General features: G+C 40.6%; 1 protein-coding gene across 4 annotated transcripts in view; it reads left to right on the top strand.

Annotated features, from left to right (window-relative positions):
- LOC114467149 (alpha-1,6-mannosylglycoprotein 6-beta-N-acetylglucosaminyltransferase B-like) overlaps positions 1–22,147 on the top strand; it is a 114,773-nt gene that overhangs the window by 3,973 nt on the left and 88,653 nt on the right. For all 4 annotated transcript variants that reach the window (XM_028453242.1, XM_028453249.1, XM_028453233.1 and 1 more), the window contains exon 2: positions 6,569–6,681. In XM_028453242.1, coding sequence (XP_028309043.1) covers positions 6,569–6,681 — 113 coding nt within the window. The remainder of the gene's footprint in view (positions 1–6,568; positions 6,682–22,147) is intronic.

Genomic DNA, 22,147 nt, shown 5'->3' with positions numbered 1-22,147 from the left:
AGCTGGCCCCGCTCATTACATCGATGCCAATGGTGCATGTACTATTTAAATAACACTAACTTGCTCATTTTGCAACCAAATTTCAAACGACAAGCGGCAATTTCAACATGTACAAGCGTCCTATGTCATACCTACAAATAATATGATTTGTAATGAGGCAAATTGTTTGTAAATCTGTCAATATTTCATCGAGTTAAGGGTATTTTTGTTTAAGCTAATCACTCACCTTCCTTTTTTTTTTTTTTTTTTTTTTTTTTTTTTTTTTTTTTTTTTTTTTTTTTATTTTTTTTTTCTTTTTTTTTTTACCTTGTCTGCACATGCTTTCGAAGGTTAACACTACAAGAAGTGCAATCTTTTGACAGCAATGCATATTTTATTATTGCAATTAAATAAATTTATTTATTTCATTGCATAATTGTGACCGTCACCAGCCCTCCCTAGGGAAGGGTAAGAAATACTTTATTAAAGGGAGGATGTAAAAAAGAGAGGGCAGTGTTACACCAAGGTGAGGGGTTGGAGGGGGGTGGGGAAGTTAGCAGGGAAGAGGGATACAAGATAGGATATGGAATGGGTGAGGAATAGTTTTAAGTGATGCGATGTGAAATTGTGGTTGTGTATATTGTGTTTATTGTTGTGTTGTCAAGCCAGTTTGGTGACCAGTGTGTGGTTTAGGAATAATGGTGGTGGCTGTGAACAGAGGAAGAGGTGAGTGGAAATTCCATAAAACAGGTATTTGGGAACAACGTGTCTAAGGTTGAGCCCAGTATGAGTGTTATCCCACAGCCCAAGGCCAGTGCATCCATGACAAATGTATTTCCAAGTACCGCCACTCACTCACCTTCCAACAGCTACCGTAGAGCATGTCAGAATGTCGGAACGTCAGTTGTCTAAGGTTAAGATGGCCGCCGTTGCGCTACGGTGGCGAATCCTGCTTGTGCCATCTAGTGTTTATATATATCTATGCTTTAGCCAGCGCTGTTTTGGGTTTTTGTCTACAGCCACGTCACTCATGATGTGGGCCATTAAGGGGGTCTATAATAACTCAGTTAAAAGACATGAACTCATTCCATGTAAATTAATCTTTTATTAGAATATTTCCCGAGATGATGTATATCTATGACATATTTTTTTTATAATTTTATGTTATTTTAAAGTAGACGCTTGTTATTAAGATTTCTGCTGCTGAGCTCCATGATAACAATCTGATCAGATGAAGGTGTGTGAAACCTTGTTCAAACGCTGTAACCCTGGGAGTGACACTGATGGTGATGAGGTGTTAAATAATTTGGCTAACAAAATAAATGAAGCTACTATCAACAAAAATGATGATGTTTAATTCTCATAATTTACCGGTTGCATTTTCATAACGTCCTTTGCTGTGAATAATTGGGTGTGATTGGGGCTCATACGTTGACAAATGATCACATTAATGGTAATGTCCCTCTTACTGTTGCTCTTCTCGAGGTGATAGGACAGCAGTTACCTTGTTTAGTATGAACCATTAGACTCATAAGTCTTGATGATGATGAGAGGATAACAATGACAATAACCGGAGAATCTGCCCCGTTCTGTGAAGGAAAGGCAGTGTTTCACGGCTCAGGACAAGAAGCATTAGCTTGATCCTGAAATATAAAGTCACTATGAGGGCTCGCCAAACCGCAGCGCTCCATACTTAACAGATTATGTAACATTGTTTTGACTTCTTTGGGTCAATCAGAATCAATTACATAGAGGAGCTTTTCTTTCTCTCAGCTAATTCTTTATAGATCTATTGGTGTTGTTAAGTTCAGTTTCTAAAGTGTGCATGACAGGACCTGCTTACCACGTCAGGAGGTGCCGTCAGCTTTCCTTTTGGCTATTCAAGCAGCCCACGCCTCATTTTCTTTTGAAAGGAGAAAGCAATGGTTATGAATTATTCAATCATACCTTAAGCTGAGAAAACATTTTCTGACCCTTTGTAACGGTGTTGAAGGCTTAAAAGGTTACCTCAACAGGACTGACCTCAAATTTAATTCTAGTAAGTTGGAAATGTGTCTGTCATTGGAACAACTGATTTCCTTATGTTTCGGATTCAATTATTTGTATTGTTCATGTGGTGGATTCATGTTACATCAGGGTTGCTTAAAAAGTCTTAAAAGGCATTAAATTCATGAATCTAAAAATAAGGCTTTAATTGTCATTAAAATGTCTTAAGTCAGTATTTCAAAAGTCTTGAATTTTAACACATAATCATTACAATTTTATGATTGTAATTAATCTCACATTTCAAAGTAAATGGCAACATTTGTATTAGGGCTGGACGGTATACCGTTTTGAATTTTCGTTATGATATTGATTTTTAATATACCGCCGTAGCGGTGTTTTTGATTACACAACTTTCGTTTCAGACCAGATCCTTTTCAGCGTTGCACTTCTAAATAGGAAGGTAAACAGTAGCACTCTGGTGTTAGTAGCGGTGTAAATAATACGTGTAAATGGATAAGAAAGACACAGTTAAAAGCTGTGAAGCTGCATGTGAACATGTGCCTGCGTGTGCATGCCTCTGCTACAGGAGAACAACAACGGAGATGGAGGCACGGTTAGCTTAGCATGTCGGCAGTAATGCACAAAAAAGAGAGCAAAGGATCGCAATTTGTAATTCCTGTAATGCGGAAATAAGTCCTGGTGGAACTGCAAACAAAACTCACCATAAGAAACCACCACACCACTGAGTATGCAGCATTTAAAGCTAAAAATTAAGCCAATGCTAAAGCTAAGCTAATGCGGGAAAGAGCCATTAGGCTGCTGCTGCAAACTTGTATTACTACTAGTGTGGAATTATTCTACAATATTCACTCATCATGACAGTAAAATAGAGCAACCTAAGTCAATCTACTGCAGTAATTCTTCTCTCAACCTGTAGAAAATGCTGTGAACACCTGATTATGCATGAAAAAAAAATACCGTCAAATACTGTGATATACCCAGCCCTAATTTGAATTTTTTTTAATGTATAAACAACATGGGAAAATGTAAATTTCACAAAAATTGCCTGTCCAACAAAGATTGTTGTTTATGGCTTTTCTTAATGGTTTTAATTTTTTCGATTTTTGTTGTTTTATAGATTTCTCGCAATTATTGTGGTCATCTTGTGTTATTGGAGTGATTTTGAGTATTTTAGACAGTTTTTTTTGTGTATTTCACTGTTGTGTATTTTTTCGTATTTACTTTGGGGGCCGCCAGTTGCATTTATGCACTAGACACTAGAAAAAATTACCCTAACCATATGTAATTGTAATTTTTCCCCCACCAATTGTGTTTACTGTGAAGTTGGTCTTAAATTTAATCTCAAATGGCAATAAAAAGTCTTACAAATTCTTGAATTTAATTTGACTATAGCTGTAGGAACCCTGTACATGAGCCGCTACCTTTTTCTTATAGTATTAAATAATGTACTTAGTTTTTTAATGTTAGTCCCTCCCGGCACTGCAATGTTTTTTGTTTTTTTCAATTTGTCAATAATTCTTCCCCTTTAGACGGTGAGCAGTGGAGCAGCAGCTTTCTGTAGAAGTTAGATTTTATTTGTTAGTCATGATTGCTGACTCGACGTTTGTCCACTGCCTGAAATTACAGAAATTTGATCTACAACTGTATGTTTCAGCACAATATGATCACCTCTCCTTCTTAAATGCTAACTAAAGGTTTTTCATGACACAAATACTTGCTTTTCAGTTAATTGATGTCGGCCTAATCCTGACTAAGGGTGTCCCGATCCAATATTGATATTGAGTATCGGTTCAATATCAGCAAAAACATTAGTATCAGATTATATTGTTTTTGTTGGATTCATTGAGATTATTTTTCAGGGTTTTCAATGTTTAAAAAAAACAAAAACATTATAGATAATTATGTAAAATCTATGTAACCCATTGGTTAAAGCTGATATCCGGAGTTCCTGAGAAATCTCTGCAAAATACGAAAAAATACCTAACTAGTATTTTACTATGGTCTACTGCCGGTGGTCATTCAAATACAGTCCCTCCTTCGTCCTATATACCTCTATACAAATGGAAACAATCGCCGAGTCCACCCAGCCAATAGGCTTCGACTTCCTGTGTTTGAGACTGTCAATCAAAGTGAATGCGGAATTGTGCACAGAAACAAGGCCGTGCGTCACAACAGCAAAAGGGTAAATGTGATTTTGCCTCTTACCTGACCCATAGACCGATATCAATGCGATCTTGTTATGTTCCGCGATGCGTGTGCAGAAAAGTAGAGGCGTGGCTTCTGGTAGATTGGGAGAGGCAGGGGGAGGAAGTTAGGCTGTTGAGGGTGGGACGTCGAGACGTTTCTCAGAAACTCCGTAGAGCAGCTTTAATAATAAATGGCTCAGTTTTTCTCACAACTGCTATTGCTGAATTTTGTTCACTTTTTGAGTATCATCACTTGATTAAGAACTTTGAAGTGCTCCAGACTACAAAGCAAGTCATAAAAGTATGTAGCTTCTTGCTGATATTGCATCGATTCAATATCGGCCAGTACTAAACGCTGCAATACTGGTTTCTTAAGTTGGCTCGTCTGGGGGCCTGGGGTGGTGGGGTTCATGGCTTCGGGACGGGGGGGTCCAGGATGGGGGTGGTGCTGGGGGCGGCTGCTCTTGGGGGCGGCACTTGTGTCCTGGGTTGTTGGGTGGCGGGGTGGTGCGGTGGGTTGCTCCGCCGGCCGGTCTGGGCGCCTTGGCCTGGTTCACTGGGGCGCGCCGTCGCTGAGCGTGCCGCTGGCGCGGTGGGCCGGGCCGCCCCCTCCCCCTCCTCCTCGGGGGCTCACTTGGGGGACCGCAGGGGCCGGCTTGTGTAGCTTCGGGGGTAGGGAAGGGTGAGTTGTGGGGCCTTGCCCACGCTGGGGCCTCCCCTGGGCCGTGCTAGGTGGGTGTGTGTGGGGGCGCGGCCGGTGGCTCCTGTCCTGGCAGATCCGCGTCGGGGTGGTTGGTCTGCTGGCTGGGGGCACCGGGCCTCGTGGGTGCCGTGTCTGGGCGTGGGTGCCCCGGGGGTGGGTCTCTGGGTTCGGCGTCTGGAGTGCGCCCTCCCACCATCTGCCCGGGGACGGGCTGCGGCTCGGCGAGGTGCCGCGCCGCCTTGGGCGGGGTGGGGCTGTTGGCTGGGGCCTGCTGTCCTCCGGGCTGTGCTGGCGTTGGGGTGTCTTATGTCGGCGCGGGGGTGATTGGGGTGGTCTCCGTTGGTGGGGGGGCTCTGCTGGCAACATTGATGTGGGGTTGCGGTGCCTGGCTGGGGGAGCATGGGTGCTATGTCGTGGTGTTGTGCGGGCCTGTGCTGGCCCTGGTGTGGGAGCTGGCCTCTCCTGCACGGTCGCCGCCTGCTTTGGCAGGGCGGGCCGCTCTGGGCCGGCTGGAGGCGGGGGTCGCCTCCTGGACTGCTGGGGGATGTGGCTGGCGCCTGGCTCCGCCTGGGGGGGGGTCCCGCCGTGCTCCGTATGGCCGCCGCGGTTCGGGGGGGTGCCGCGGGGGGTCTCCGGTTGTGCTGCTCGGTGCGTCTCTGGGGCCCGCGGTGCCGTGTGCCCGTCTCTCCGGGCGGTGCCGGCCTGGTGGGGCGTGTGGGTGCCCCTCCCCTGCGGGTGGGGCTTGGGGTTGGGGGTTGGGGTCGGTGGGGGGATGCGCTGGGTGCTCGGCTGCTTGGGGCTTCCTCGGATGTGTGTGTGGGGGGCGGTGGCTGCCTCTCGGCCTGGGATCTTGGGGGCATCTGGGGGGTTGCTCGGCCGCGGCGGGGTTGCCTGGGGCTTCCTGGCCTCCGCTCTTTCTGCTGGCCTGGCTGCATCTGCGGGCCCAGGGCAGTTCCTGGGCTTGCAGTAGCGTTTTTTTTTTTTTGCACATATGCTGGTATACGAAGAACAGTCTATTCTTTCCCACCTTTTCTATTTCCTGCCTTGAGCCTCTCCTCCCTGCTCCCTTTCCCCTCCCCTTCCCCCTCCCCCTCCACTTAGGTGTAACACTGCTCTCCCTTTTTATATCCTCCCTATAATAAAACATTTCTTACCCTTCCTTAGGGAGGGCTGGTGATGGTCACAATTAAGCAATAAAATAAATCAATGTATTTTATTGCAATAACAAAATATGCATTGCTGTCTCATTATGATTGCACTTCCTGTGGTGTTGACCTTTGACAGCATGTGCAGACAAGAAAAAAAAAAAAAAAAAGAAGTGGAAAAGTTTTATCGGAACACCCTTAATTCTGACCACCACTATCTTCTTCTGACTGTTCTCAACATATTGTTGGCATCATTTGGCCTTTTGTTAATGCTTTCTTTCAATAATCACTGCGTTCCTGGAGTCCTTCCGTCTGAAAGTGTAACATCATTTTATTAGCCTTTATTAGTCATGATCATTTCCTGTGTCAGCGTTTTGCACACTCCTCTTTGTCATCAAATTTCTCCCTCTTATCTATTTTTCTCCTTATCTTTATTTATTTTAACAACTCACAACAAGCCAGCTATTTACTTGTTCTCCCCAATGCATTTGTCTTCCTTTATTTACTCGCCTTTAATCTGTTTCTTCTCTCCTCGCTCTGTGTTGCAGGATCTTTGTGGTGGGGATCGGCTTCTTCAGCCTGTGCTTTCTAATGACCTCTCTTGGGGGGCAGTTCTCAATGAAGAGAATCGGGGACTCCCCCTTTACCATCCGCACAGAAGGTACTGACATGTAGTGTTTGAGAAGGAGAGGCCATGAGTGTGTTACTGTTTAAACTGTTTCTTGCGCTGCTTTAAAATGCTGCCATGTCACTGCATACTGCGATGCTATAACTCACCTCAGTGCCACCGGTGCATTGCTAACATGTGCCACTTTGTCAACGCTGCACCACCTCTCACTGGAAACCATTCCAGAGTGTACAACAGTGAGGTATAGAAAGCTTTAAAGGAACATATGGCTTGAACTTTTAGCAGTTACTGACATAACAGTTTTAAATGTTTTAAGCAAGAAAAGCTGAATTTGCATAGTTTGGGTCAAGAAGTTTAAAGTTTGAAGAGGTTTAGAGTAGAGGTGTAAATTGATTAAAGAAAACGTAACTAATTGTAAGTAATTAATTTAATTGCAAAGCTGACCCTCATTCATTGCCATTTACTGCATCTTGTGAATTTGTAAACACACTGAATCATCAAGTTATTATACAGCAATTGTATTTATTCTGAAAGAGTCTAATTAAAATATGTATTAAGATAAAATGTGATTATATTTGTTTACAAAAAAAAAAACTGAACAATGTAGAATGTGAGCCATGCAGATACAGAGGGTTAGGCTTTGTTAAAAGCCAGTCTGTTATTACAAAAAAAGTCCTTTTTTTTTTAGAAACAAACCCACCCAACAAAAACAAAATAGTCCATTATTATGAAGTGCACATTATTATGAATCTAACTTATAGGTCTAGAAAGCTCCATTTCCAATATTAGAGAACTGCAGAATAGATTTAAACGATAAACATTTAAATCTGTTTGACACAAACTATTGCTCTTTTTTATTCTTTTTTTTTTTACCTTGCCTGCACATGCTGTCGTAGGTCAACACTACATGTGGTGCAGTATTTAAACTGGCCTTTATATAGCCTGGCAATGAGCCACACCCACTCACTTACTTTTTGTTAGAAAGTGGGTGTGGTCATGAAGCCATTTCTGCTCACTTCTTCGGCTCGAAAAAGACAGAGCCAATCAAACCCGTACGGAAATAAAGTCATATCTCCAGCGCCAAACAATGTTAAAACAAACATGGCACCCGCCACAGAGAAGCCGCTCGGAGCTGTGTTTTGCTCTAAAACCATAGGTCTGTACCGTTCTAGATGCCATTTTCCACTGCCAGCTCCGTTTAGGGAAAAATATCTCGGCTTATCGTGCTATTGTTGTCAGGTCCACTCATTGTGTGATTGGTTACTCAGCCCGTTTGTCCCACCCCCAGAACGCAAATGCCTTGTGAGCGCTTCCAGACTAATCGCCTGTATTAAACATTGAATAATATAAGGAGATTAAGATGGATTCCAGGCTACTATAGCTGCCATTTAGAGACCACCCTTGTAAATTTGTTGTTACTTTGACTGGACGTTTGACCACTGCTCATCCAGCCCTCCAGTATTTCATCCAACACCATGGTTAATGGATTACTGTGTAGTGTATTTTTCCAAAAAAAATCTCAATAATTTTTACAGGCCTAATTTATAGTTTTATTATCCCCCCACAAAAATGTGGAAGGGGTTTTCCAGAAACTGTGTTTAAGATATGATAATCAAATTCAGTGTATGGCTTCAGGGTATCAATATCTTGATGGAGTTTGAAAATGAGAAGTGTGCAATTATTTATTGAGTTGTTGTCCTTGTATTTCTTTACTCTGTTTGAGGTTTCTTCAAAGGGGACAGCTTTTCTTAGAAAATGTTTAGGATAGTTAGTGATTTTATATTATTATGTGATAATATTTTCTTATGTATACATTTAAGTTAGATTTAGGACATTTAGGAAAAGGTTGTGAGATATAATTACAACAAATATGGTGGGGGATGTTGATGACTATGTCGTCTTGTTTGTTCTACTGTAGCAGATTTTCACCAAATAACTTTAGTGGTGTAATTGAAGTTTCAGGATGTGATTTTAGCTTTCAAACTCTTAGGTCAAATAGTGTGTTAATGAGGGGAGTTAAATCACTTTGCAGTATAATATAAATCACATCTTGTTTGCTGATGTTTTGTTTTAATTGGTTTGTGTCAAAGAATTCAGCTTCAGGTTACCTGCTGTGTAAATGTAGTCAGTGTTAGCAGAAACATCCACTTTATTTATGAACTCCCTGTCAAATACTTAATTAGAAAAGCTGAAAGCTGCATTCTCCACAGTGGGATGTTTTTTGTTTTTTCCACAAAGACAACTGAGGGATAAATATGATTCAAAGGCCAATGAGTTCCTATATCATTACACGCCGGTGTTGGCTAGTGCATGGATGCTGACATTTGTGTCGGGAAAAGCTATACCTCACCAGTGACATGCCATTAATACGCTGACCGGCCAGCAATGTCACAAGGTACACAGTCGTAGGACCACCACCAATGACTGGGCAGAAAAGAGCACCTGCAATCTTCTGCTGCACATGATGTGAAGATTGAAAGCCAGAGGTCATGTTGCTAAGGCCAACCACTTCGCACTGGAGCTTGAGTTAAAAAAGGAAATCCTGCATTTCAAGGCTGTGTGTGTGTGTGTGTGTGTGTGTGTGTGTGTGTGTGTGTGTGTGTGTGTGTGTGTGTGTGTGTGTGTGTGTGTGTGTGTGTGTGTGTGTGTGTGTGTGTGTGTGTGTGTGTGTGTGTGTGTGTGTGTGTGTGTGTGTGTGTGTGTGGTGTGTGCGTGCGTGCGTGCGTGCGTGCGTGCGTGCGTGCGTGCGTGCGTGCGTGCGTGCGTGCGTGCGTGCGTGCGTGCGTGCGTGCGTGCGTGCGTGCGTGCGTGCGTGCGTGCGTGCGTGCGTGCGTGCGTGCGTGCGTGCGTGCGTGCGCGCGGGCGGGCGGGCGGGCGGGCGGGCGGGCGGGCGTGCGTGCGGGCGGGCGGGCGGGCGTGCGCGTGTGCTTTTTGAATTTCACTTTGTGTCAATGTGTGTGGGCGTGAGAGCAGCTGAATATGAGGCAAGTGTAGGTGTGAATCATACAGGTGTTGTCGCGTATCGGTTTATTCTTAGAGCGAAAGAAGCTTGAGTAAAAAGGAAATATGGGCCTGAAGGCATGGATTTGGAAAGCATATGGAGATACATATTCGCACATTGAAAGGGGTCCCATGGGATTACTGCATTAGTGATACATTTTACAATGTTCTTGAAACTATTCTCTGCTCATGTCCTGCAGCTGTGAAAGATAACGAGAGCAAGCTCACGAAAAACTGTAGTGCTGTTTACACACAAAAGTGTTTGCATTAAAGTGTGGCTAAATGTATTTATTTTATTCATTTTGTATTTTCCTTTTTTTGGTTTCTGCTTGACTAAACAGAAAACTGTGTTTGACTGTACGACTGTGATTGGCTGCCTCATGCTGTTTTTGCTGCAAACCCTTTCATGTGTATTGGTGTGCATGTTTATGTGTGTTTGAAATGAGCTGGCAGGAAATTGGCTGTTAAACTGGGCGACAGCAACGATTGAGACCAGAGAGACTGGGAGACCAATCCATCTGCCTTCTGCAAAAACAACTGGCACTTCCATTAGACCCCCCACTCACCTGCAGCGCAAAGCACACACACACACACATACATTCTCTCTCTCTCTCGCTCTCTCTCCAGTACATACCTGTCAAGTTTTGGATTTTAAAATATGGGAAATTTTCTGGCGCCCGCTACGAGACCTCCCAACACCCCAAACAAACTCCAGTATCCCTTATATTTTAAAACAGGTGTACAATAAATCTAAAATAGCCACTTGTCAACCACTTACTAAATACATTGATGTTACAGTTAATGTCACATTGCTTGTCTTTAAGTTAAACATTTACATTTTATTTTCATTACATTTTTTTTTATTTTCTCCTGCTCACTCATGTGGTTCCCTGGTATATATTTGTTGCAGACTTTACATCATTTAACACTTTTTGGAAGGAGTGTATTTGTGGTGCTTGTGCTTGGTGGATTTTTCCCGTGTGCGACGCTAAAATTTCAGTTACAAATATTACAGAATGCATAACTGTGCCCCATCCTGCTCCTCTTTCGCAAGGTAAATTCGCTGTCCCATTTTCCAAGGTATTTACACAAGTTTTTTTTTGTTTTTTTTCTTCAGAACGTCTTCTTACATCTATCCATTTCTCTTCTTAGTTGTTTTTCTAATCTTGTGAGAATAGCGTTCAGTTTAGAGAGGCAAAGGAATGTTTTTATTTATGTATCTTTTAATTAATATTGCATTATAATACGGGATGTTTACAGGAGAATTCTAATACGGGAGGATGGCGGGAAAGAGCAATAAAATACGGTAGTTTCACGGCCAAAATGGGAGACTTGACAGATATGCTCCAGTATAGTAACAGTTGCTTACACATGCAAAATAAAAATGATTTATTTTGGAGGTTTTCGTTTTTTAAATGTTCAAACAAAGAATGTCCTGATTGGCTTTATCAGATTGATTATCAATTGGAAAAAGTATCAGGAATCTTGAATATTGACCCATGAACTGGACTCTTGACTTTAATAATAACACCAAAATGTACGTAGGTGCTTTTGTCAGCGTCCTTTAACCAAGACAACCACATAAATAATCCTTAAAGTAAACATGTAGCAGGGTACGGTGCATATGAAAAGAAGGAAAAGACTGTTGCACTAAAGCAACAAACTCTGATCTTTAAAAATGACAAACTTTCTCAACAGAGTGAAACGGCAAATATTATTACAGAGAAGATTTACTTGTCATTTTGGAACGCAGCTCATTGGTGTTGTTGATTTGTTTTGTTTTTTTGTAAAGCTTTTACAGTCACAGTGTTCTCTGCTTTTCTCTTTCATATTTTAGACACTGTTCATTACAAGAGCAGTGTCTGAAAATCAAATTATCGGAACTCTTATTCAGGTTTTCTGTAATGTTAATTCGGAAAACCTTTCTTTTTTTAAGTGAAGTGTCTCGATGTGCCTGTAAATGCAGCTAATAAACAACAGAGAGACAGAGGCGATAAACAAGTCTCTCTTTTGGTATTCCTGATTCGTTGACACACAGGAGTGACCGGACAACACATGCAAATTAGCTTCAAGCTAAAATCTGGTAGAGTGTATCAGATAGAAACATTTATGCTTGACATTGTACATTCAGTAGCTTATCAAATAAACCTGAAATTACCTGAAATAAATGTATCTTTAATCTGATTTTATGATAAATTAGATGGGATCGTTGAGATTTTTGCTTGATGAAATAAGTTTTAAAAGGCTGACAAATTACAATCACGATTTATTGTACACGTAAGTGCATAATTAAACTTTAACCATTTCTAATACATTAAGATGTAAATGGTGGTTCCAGCTTCACACATCCTTTGTGTGTATTGATACTTAGTTGAGTTATTGTATATTGCATATAGGTAATTTACGTAATCTTGTATATCTACAAACTAGAGCGAAAATGAATTAGAAAAAAGAAATCAAGAACAGCAGATACTTAAAACCTAAAAATTAGATCAGAATTCAAAAATAGTAATAAAATAGAATAGAATAGAATCAACTTTATTGGCCATGTAATGTATGTTATACACACGAGGAATTTGACTTGGTGAACTGTGATGAGGACGCACCGAGATATATTGTAATGACAACAGGGATTTGTGAATTGTTTTATTATTAACATTCTCTTTTGTTTTAAATTAAAAAAGATACTGCCCTATAATTAGAATGTTGTAAGCAAACCCTGAGCAATCATGGATGTGCCAGTTTCCTCCCACAGTCCAAAAACTTGTTTGCTTGATTCAGTGGTTGCTCGAAATCAACCTCTCTGCTAACAGCAGAAAGGTTAAATACCACGAGTAAAATACCACGTTTTCAAAATATAATTCAAGCTACTGCCCAATACAAAAATGTGCTCAATATGAAATATATATATATATATATAAGTATGCAACATCCAGACTTTAATAAGTTACTTAAAAAATCAACAACAAAAAACGCTACTGGAAACCATCTACAACGATACAGTCAGATTTTCTACTGTTGGCCAATAAGAGAAAAAAATATAATGCAACTAAATATTTTGGACCAATAAATGAGAATAAATGTTTCCAGTTTGGCATTATTCCAGTGGTGCCGGCTTCTCTAGTGGTGCAGAAAAAGCAGCACAGTTCTGTACCGACACTGATTTTGGTAAAGCATTTGTTTGGTTGTAACTTGTAATAAGTAAATGCTGAAAGATGTTTTTGTGTTTGCGGGGAGATTTTGGTGGCAGATGGTTGTAAGTGATTGTTTTATAAGGTTAAGTGCTCTGCAGTCTGAAAAAGTTCAAAAACACTTCTCTAAATTGGCCATAAGAACCAGAGTGTACCCCACAGTCATCAGTCAATCAGTCTGCAGATCTTTGTTTTTCTCTGTTCTAATGTTAACCTTATTTGAGGTTACTCTGTTTTGTACTTATTTCTAACCAGTGTTTTCAGCTTTGGGCCATTTTTGATTTATTATTGAATATTATTTAAATGTTAATTGTCTTTATCGACTGTTTTCCTCTGTTTCACTGCATGAGAGTTTGACATTATTGTTACCATAACAAACTGCTGTGTAATTATTTCCTCAATGTATTTTTTTTCCCACAGTGCTGGACAGACTCAAAGCTTTTGTTGTGTCTGTTGGATTTTGACAGCGCTTTGATGGAAACAGCAAACAGCTTCAGCTGCGAGGCATTTAAAAACAGCTCGCGGCCAGCGTACAAAGATTGCTGTTTCTGGAATGAAATTGGAAATGATTGATTACCTGTTGAAAAATCTTCCTTAACTCTAATAACAATTTTTGGGCTGCTTGGTTGTTGTTACATGCCACATTTGTATGTTCTCTTTGATCAGCAATGTGTTTACCCCAGTTTACTGTTACACTGCAAAGAGTCAGAATCAGAAGGTTTTTTTTGTTTTGTTTGTTTTTTTGCCATATTTTGGTTGCATGAATAAAATTAATTTATGAAGTTTAAATTTAATTCAACTTTATTTGTATAGAGCAAACTACAACAATAGTCACTATCCAAATATAAAATTTTTAAGTGGAAAAAAAAAACCCAACAAAAAAAATTATCCATAATAATTATATTTACTGGGGCTGGGATGATATGCTTTAAATTTTATTATGATACTTGGGTGTTGATATGTAATGTTTATTGGTATTTTAATTTACTTGTTTTTATTATCCAAAAACAAAAGTTGAATTGTACATATAGGAATCATATTTCCAAAAAAACTATACATATCACAAGTCAGTCAGTCGGTCTGACAATCCGGAAGTGTACTCTTGTCAACTGCACATGAAAGTTACAATGCATGTAGGTTTTTTTTAACCTATTTATGTTAACATAGTAAAAAAATATTGAAAATTAAAGTAAAAAAAAAAAACTATTCTGGTGATACATCCTGAGTCGATATATTTTCTCACCCCCATTATTTACAGTAAAAAGACAGTAATATAGAGAAGTGAGTTTAGAATGGGACTGTGTGTTGCAGAGGCTCACTGCAGAAGGACAAAAAGCTGTTCGGTTTGTGTCCTGATGGTTTGCAGCTTCTTTACAGAGAGGAGCAGCTTCTTTACCTCCTCTGCAGGAGGGATGAGATGCTGCAGTCTTCCTTTGTCCACAGCAGTGTCAGCAGAGTTCCATACAGTGATGGATGTGGTTAGGATGCTCTCAATGATGGCAGGGTAGAAGTTCACCTTCGTTGTCTTTGAGAGGTTGAACTTCTTCAACTGCGTCAGGAAGAACATCCTGTGTTGGACCATTTTATAAGGGAGCTGATGTTGAGCTCCCACTTGAGGTCTTGGGACATGAGGAAGCCAGTCTGTACAGGGGGATCCTGCAGGGTAATGGTGGATGAGGGGGGCTTCCTAATTGTCCACAACCATCTATACTGTTTTTAGAGCATTGAGCTCCAGGTTGTTCTGGCTGCGCCAGGACACCAGATGGTCCATTTACACAGGCCTAGTCTCCATCAGAGAACAGTTCATTGAGGGGGGTGTCATCTTCAAACATGAGTTTGATGGACTGTTGAGTGTTTGTGCAGCTGTTGGTGTACAGGAAGAATAGAAGGGGAGAAACAGCACAGTCCTGCGGGGTGCCTGTGCTGATGGTCCAGGAGTTGGAGAAGACTTACCTGCTGACTCACGTACGATAGGAAGTCAGTGATCCACCTGCAGGTGGAGTCAGGGACATTCAGCTGAACAGCTTCTCCTGTAGCCATGCTGGGATGACTGCATACTGAAAGTAGAGCTGAAGAATCATTCGTTCATTCCTTTTTCATTATGTAACAAAAACATGAAAAAACAAAAAAAAACAGTCATTATTTGATATTTGTTTCCAAAACCAAAATGAAAAAATGGAAAATTCCTTGTTTTTCAAATTCAAGCTCTTTTGCTTCCGTACAGAAAATGCCTTTATTCATTTTATCCAGAAGTGTACTCTCGTCCAACGCTAACGGCTATGCTAACGGCAGTTTGGCATGACAAGATCGCTGCTTCCAACTGTTCATCCGAAACGTGTCCTTTTGGCTTTAGCTTGTGTTGGGCACAGAACCTCCTCACTGACATTTCGGAGGATTTAGAGACTCCTAAGTGTTGCGGAGCTAAAGATATCGCGGAATGTGTAACACTTCACTTCCGGGTCACGTACTTTGGCCAATCGGTAATGGAGAAAACTAATAAAGGTGTTCGTTTTCCGTTTTTTTGATTTCTGTACCGAAGCAAAAGAGCTTGAATTTGAAAAACAAGGTGTTTTCTGTTTTTTCATTTTGGTTTTGGAAACAAATATCAAATAATGAGGGTTGTTTTTTTTTGTTTTTCATGGTTTGGTTACATAATGAAAAACGAATGAACGAATGATTCTAGGGATGTAACGATTCACTTAACTCCTGATACGATTTGATTCACGATACTGGGTTCACGATACGATTCTCTCACGATTTATTTTACAAAATGGAACTGTGGCAAATGATGACTGAAAAATATTCTTTTATTTTTTGGGGGAAAAAAACTATAATACTGTACTATTTTCCTTTTATTTTTCATTGTCAAAAGAATCCCTTGATAAACTATTCAAAACAATGCAATTTAACTAAAAATAGATCTTGAATGAAATAAATAAAGAAATAATACAAATAAAGAAGAAGCCTATTCATTTAAATTCTGGTTCTATAGTAAACAATGCAAAACTACATAATAGTTCCTTTTCTTTTAAAAAGTGCAACTGAAAATGTATTTTGTGCCTTAACAATTGGACTTTAAAAAAATAAAAACAGTCATTGCAATGTATTTACGTCAGATATTTGTTTGGACCAGCAGAGGGCAGTGGTAACCCAGTGGTCGGTGGGCATGCAGATATTCTTGCAGTGAAGAAGAGATGCTATGCGCGAGCAGACAGAGCTAGTAGAAAAACGTGAGTTTTACAGATATTCACGTAATATTACAGATATTCTTTCGGTGCTAAAGGGGTAAGGAATCATTTATGAACATGTTTAAGAGTAGAAGGCGGCCAGAAAGAAAGTAGTAGCAGATTCTGCCCGCCGCCTACACTTTTGGACGAGAAGGATTAATATATATATGCTGTTTAAAAAAAAAAAAAAAGTACTGCGATTCAATTTTCAGAGCATCGATGTGAACCGTGATACCTATGAATCAATTTTTAACTGCCTTACGATTAATCGTTACATCCCTAAATGATACACAGATTCTGAAGTCCACAAACAAGATCCCCATGTAGGTTCCTGTTTAGTCGAGATGCTGTGGAGGGCCACGTTGATTGCATCATCTAAAGACCTGTTTGCTCTATAGACAAACTGCAGGGGGTCCAAAAACAGTTCCGTGATGGATTTCTGATGGGAAAGCATAAGGTCAGAGCTACTGTCCTGTAGTCATTCACTTTACTGGCCTTGGCTTTTTAGGGACAGGGATGATGGTGGAAGTCTTGAAGCAGGCTGGTACGTGGCATTTATCCAGTGATGTATTGATGATGAATAGTAGTTATAGTATCCAATGTGGCTTTGAGAGTGACCTTGTGATTATCTGTCTGTGTTTTAGTGCTGTAATAGACCAATGATCTTTCCACTTTTCAGGTTGTCATTGTCTTTGCACATATCAGCTTGTTTGTTTGAATGGTTTAAAGAACAATATACTTGTGAGCCTTTGTTGTTTTAGTGGGAGCTGCACTAATAATAATAGTTTGGTATTGGTTAAAATCCCTCACCACACAGGTTCTGCAAATTATTATCTTCCGCTATGGAGTATTTGAGTGTTATGGTTTCACCTTGGACTCTCCCACAGTAAATCCTCCAGCTGTAAATCAAAAACAATAGATCTACGTTGTGGAGCTTGCTCATATGGTACTTGGAGTTATATAGGACATAGTACACATATAGCACATACAGTTAGCAGGCTCTTTCTTCATGTCACCACACGGGCTCATGATTTCCAATGAGAGCGAGAGAACTACCACACATTTTCTGCCTCAGTTTAAATTATTAAAATATTTTACTCGTGTTGTTTTAACAACTGCCTGCTGGAGAATATGTATAAATCATACAAAATGGGACTCTGAGATTGTTAGAGGAGAAAGCTCTGTTTGGAAAGGCTGCTGTGCCTGGATTGAAGGTGGAGCAGCATCATGTTGGTGTAACATTTTCCATGTTTGAAAAAAAAAGAAATATGATGTTTAAAGGTCCCATGTCATGCTATTTTTCACCCATCTCTATTTGTTCTAAGAACCCCAATAACATAGTATTTGAGGTTTATTTTCCCAAACTCGCCTTTTTTCCAGAGTTTTATTCCTCTGAAAAGTCACTTTCTGAGCAACTCTACGCAAACAGGCTGATTTGTGGCCTACTTATGCATATTCATGAGTGGGCGTGTCTATAGACGGGACACTGACTTCCTCATCCCCGCACGGTGACGTAGGGCCAGAGGACGCCCGCCCTCCTCCCACCCACTCCGTAGCCGAGCTCATGCTGCTTTATAAACATGAGACAGAGCGTGGGGGCGGGGCGTTCTGCGGTACATACGTAGACTGTAGAAAATACATACATAGCACTCCACTGAAGGATGCTGAAATGCTCACCTTCGTGGGCATGTCTGTTTACATGTCAATCAGGGCAGAGAGCTTCCTGGAGGCGTGGCTTCTCCAGCTCAGTGCCGCGTCAAATTCGTCATCAAAGTGGGAACGCGTCATCAAATTGGAGCGAGGTGTTTGGGCTCAGCCTGCAGTAAAAAAGGAGCAAATCACCCTCTAACCAACGATTGAGGGAATCAATGAAAAAACACTTTGGGCATGTGTATGAAGCCCGTATAGCACTTGTATGATGTTTAAAGCACAGAAAAGCTCAACATGGGCCCTTAAGTGTCACATTCCCAAAAGAAATTTTGAATTCGCACCACACACTAAAGTATGCAATCAATGTAACAAATGAATTAGTTATATGTTAACATGTGTATGGTTCAGTATATTTCCAGTACCAGTGAAGCACATTACATGTCCTCGCTCTCTGGTCCCCTTTAATGTTTCCTTTGCACTGTTCTTATCTATCGTGCGTTCCCAGCAGTTATGTTTCCCTTCATTCGCTTCATGTCGAAAAAATCTAGCATGACAACCTCCTACATGTCGCTGGTGCAGCTGGAAGACACTCGGGGATCACACACGTCTACCCCTTCATGGAATCGTATGCAGCACTCACCTTCTGTAACACGCATTGCTGCTGATAAGTTATTTTTGAAATATTTGTTTGTTCTCACTGAAATTTCCATAACATATCATGCTGTGTATGGATGACAATTTATGTTAAGAAAATTAATTACATTATTTTATGTCTTTAAGAAAGCAAAGCACTCTGGGGTGAATGTGGAATGCTCTGCAAATAAGTATTTTTTTTATCTCAAAACCTAATCTGAATAAGTATGTTAAGAAGTTGATTTTCTAAAGGTTACTTTAAGAGGACTGAAAAAGAAAAGAGGACTGAGTGGCTTTTACATTTATTTAGAGACACTTGAGACACAATGACTAAAAGGCAGTGACATGGCCTGGCACTTTGAAGGAGCTTTTATTAATCAGAAGCCATGCGATCTTTCTGAAGTTTAGATCTGACTCCCTGCTTTTTACCATCTTCTTCTTAAGAAGAGGAAATCCATTTCAGGGCCTAGCATTGCATGAAACCTGGACTGTAAAAGTCAAATTCCTCGTGTGTATAACATATATTACATGGCCAATAAAGTTGATTCTGATTCTGAAAGCAGAGAACACGTTTTGTGTATATAGTACAGATATAAAAATGAAATTGAATTTTACTATGAAGGTTTAACTCATGTAACAGTTTTAACATTGACTTGACCAATGACCAATAACACAATGACTATAGGCACATGCAGCCCAGATCTGATGTTGTTTGCCTATATACGACCTGTATGAAATCTGTTAAAGATAGTTTGAACAGCCCAGATTTTTTTTTTTATCAAATCCAACTTAGTCCATTTTAATATTTGGTCCTAAATCCAATACATATCTGATATTTTACAATGCGACTTCTTTTTGAATGGCCAGGTTGCATTTATTTGACTTTTACGTTATTGAAATGTGATAAACGTCCGAATTACACATCTCAGTAAGAGTGGTAGGAAAAAAAAACAGCCATGGCAAAGGACGGAGTATAAAAGTGGACAGTGGAAGAGCAGTGAGGTCTTAGAAATAATAAACATTTAAATATTATACTTATTACCAGTGCCACTCATGCTGGGACCAGATGCCTCCATATTTACTTCCGTAAACACAATGTGTGCCTGTGTGGTCATGTATTACCTCAGGACATCTTTTGTGCATGCGGGTCACTTCACAGTCGCATTCAGTTCATCCTCTAAACCAGCCCTATTCAATTAGCGGCCCGCGGGCCACATGCGGCTCGAAAGCAACCCTCAAGTGGCCCAAAGGCAACTGCTGAATGACTTGGGTCCGAGAAGTCTAGAAAAACATATTTTAGTAACACTGACATGTTCTTACAAAAATTCTTACATTATTACATACATTGAATGCAACACAACCCACAATGCATTGTGTTGTTGTTGAGGCGGAGTTAGCAGTTCTATGCAGGTGAAAATCTCAGCATGTCTTTTTCTTCCCTGAAACGAAAAATCGAAGAGGAAAACCATCGGTTTAATCCTTCATGGACAGACAAGTATTTATTTATTTTTACCACCAGGTCCGAACGCCAAACGAATGTGTTTAAGTGCTGAAAGACTATAATGTCCGGAGACACCACACTGAAAAACATGCCGTGTTTCGAACAAACTTTCCCGAGGGATCTCATGAGAGGGTGGCTAAAATTCAAAGTTTGACTGCGTCTTACAACCGGAGCTTTACTACAATGAGGCAGACTTGCACAGCTCAGGAAAGAGCCACAGCAGCTTCCCTTCGTGTATCATGGATCTTGGCAAAGAAAAAGGCTTAAAGTCTTAACCGACGATAAAGTTAAGAGGAGTGTGACATCTGCTATCAAACAGGTACCCCTGTCTGACACTTCCAACATTCGCAGGGTTGACATTCTCGCCACAGATGTCTTTGAGACGCTGCTAAAAGAGCTCAGAAAAGCTGATGATATGAGTCTACAGATAGAACTGACACAGCCCAGCTTTGCATGTATGTCTGTTTTTTTGACGGGAACGTTTTCAAAGAGGAACTGCTGGGCTTGTTGCCATTAGATGGACAAACAACAGGTGAGATACTGTTTGAAAAAATATCATCATTTTTTGAAGATAATGATCTGGACATGAAGCACGTGTGCATGTTTGTTACTGATGGGGCTCCATCCATAGCCGGAAAAGTTTGCGGTTTGGCTGCACGTTGGTCCGCTGTTGCGCCTCAGATGACAACCCTGCATTGTATTGTACATCAGACTGTATTGTGCGCAAAACTGAGCGATCATTTTAAAAAGACAATGGACAATGTGATGGCTATAATAAACTTTATTCGCTCAACATCGAGCCTCCAACATTGCTTATTTCGCCAGCTGTTGTCGGGGATGTCTCCGGAGCACCAGGACCTATTGTTGCACAATGACATAAGGTGGCTCTCCAAAGGCAAAGCACTGGAGCGTTTCTGTGATCTCAAGGAGGAGATAACGGCTTTCCTCCTCTGCAGCAAGTTAAAAAGAGCAAAGACATACTTAACTCAAATATTGGCTGATGTGTGCTTTCTGTGTGACATATTTAGGCATCTTAATGATCTAAATATGGGATTGCAAGGTAGGGATAAAACTGTCATTGATCTTGTTGAACAGATGGGTGCCTTCCAAGTCAAACCGGACATTTTACAACTGACTTAAGCACTGGGAGAATGCTGCATTTTCCCACACTACGCAAATGCATCTCATCCACCTTCCAAATCACTAACGTGATGACAGGTTTCATTGCACGGTTGAAAGAGATCTTTACCAGTCGACTCGATAGGCTTGTTCTGCCCACAGATGTAATGAGCTTTGCCAAAAACCTCTTCACTGCTGCAACACACCAGGACTTATCCACCAAAGCAAAGCAAGTGGTCCCGTCTATTGATGAGGGGAAATTCATACTCGAGCTTGAGGATATGCAGTCATCCTGAACCATGGCTCACGAGCTTCACAGCAATGGACCAAAGGTTCTGGTGTAATGTCAATGTACACCAGTTCCCTAACATTAAGAAAGTTGCAGTCCACTTGCTCAGTATGTTTGGATCAACATACACATGTGAATCAAGCTTTTCACACATGAACATGATAAAAAACAGCTCTCGTTGCCCTCTGACTGACAGTACTCTTAACCACTGCCTTTGGATTGCATTGACATATTATGAGCCAAACATCCAATGCTCTTGTTCAAAACAAGAGGTGTCATTTCTAATCTCTATTTTTTTTTTTTATCACATGCACCTTAACATGTGCTTGTATTGTATTGTATCAAAATGTGTTTTGTGTTTGTGTTTGAAATACGTTAATAAACATCCAGTGTGTTCGTTATCTTTTCTATTTGTGTTTATTTTAAATGCTTAACTTTGCTCACTGTCTGCTAAAAATGTCCGGTCCAGCTCATTTCCTTAGTCTGAAAATCCGGCCCGAGTCAATTTTTAATTGAATAGCCCTGCTCTAAACTGATAAAAGTCACATTTAATGTATATTTTGAAAGAACACACAAAAAGTTGCATTGGTCCAAAAAGTCTGAATAGTGCATTATGACATGCTGTCTGAACGTTTCTTACCGTAGTTCCTTATTCCAAAGAAATCAACGTAATAAAAGTTGTGCTTTTGCATCTGTTTTAAAACTGTTCTGCTTTGTCTGTCAGCAACCCTCCAGCCATTCACTGGGTTATTGCATCCTTAACCAATTCCCAACACCAATACATAGTAATGAAAAGGCCATCCAATTTCTCGCTAAAGAAGCTCATTGTTCTGCCCAAAGTGCTTTTGCCAACAGTAAATGAGAATTTTTTTTTCCACAGCATCTTATA

This window comes from Gouania willdenowi, chromosome 1 (genome assembly GCF_900634775.1).
Source record: "Gouania willdenowi chromosome 1, fGouWil2.1, whole genome shotgun sequence".
Taxonomy (NCBI): Eukaryota; Metazoa; Chordata; class Actinopteri; order Blenniiformes; family Gobiesocidae; genus Gouania; species Gouania willdenowi.
This window is presented reverse-complemented; position numbering and strand designations above follow the sequence as displayed.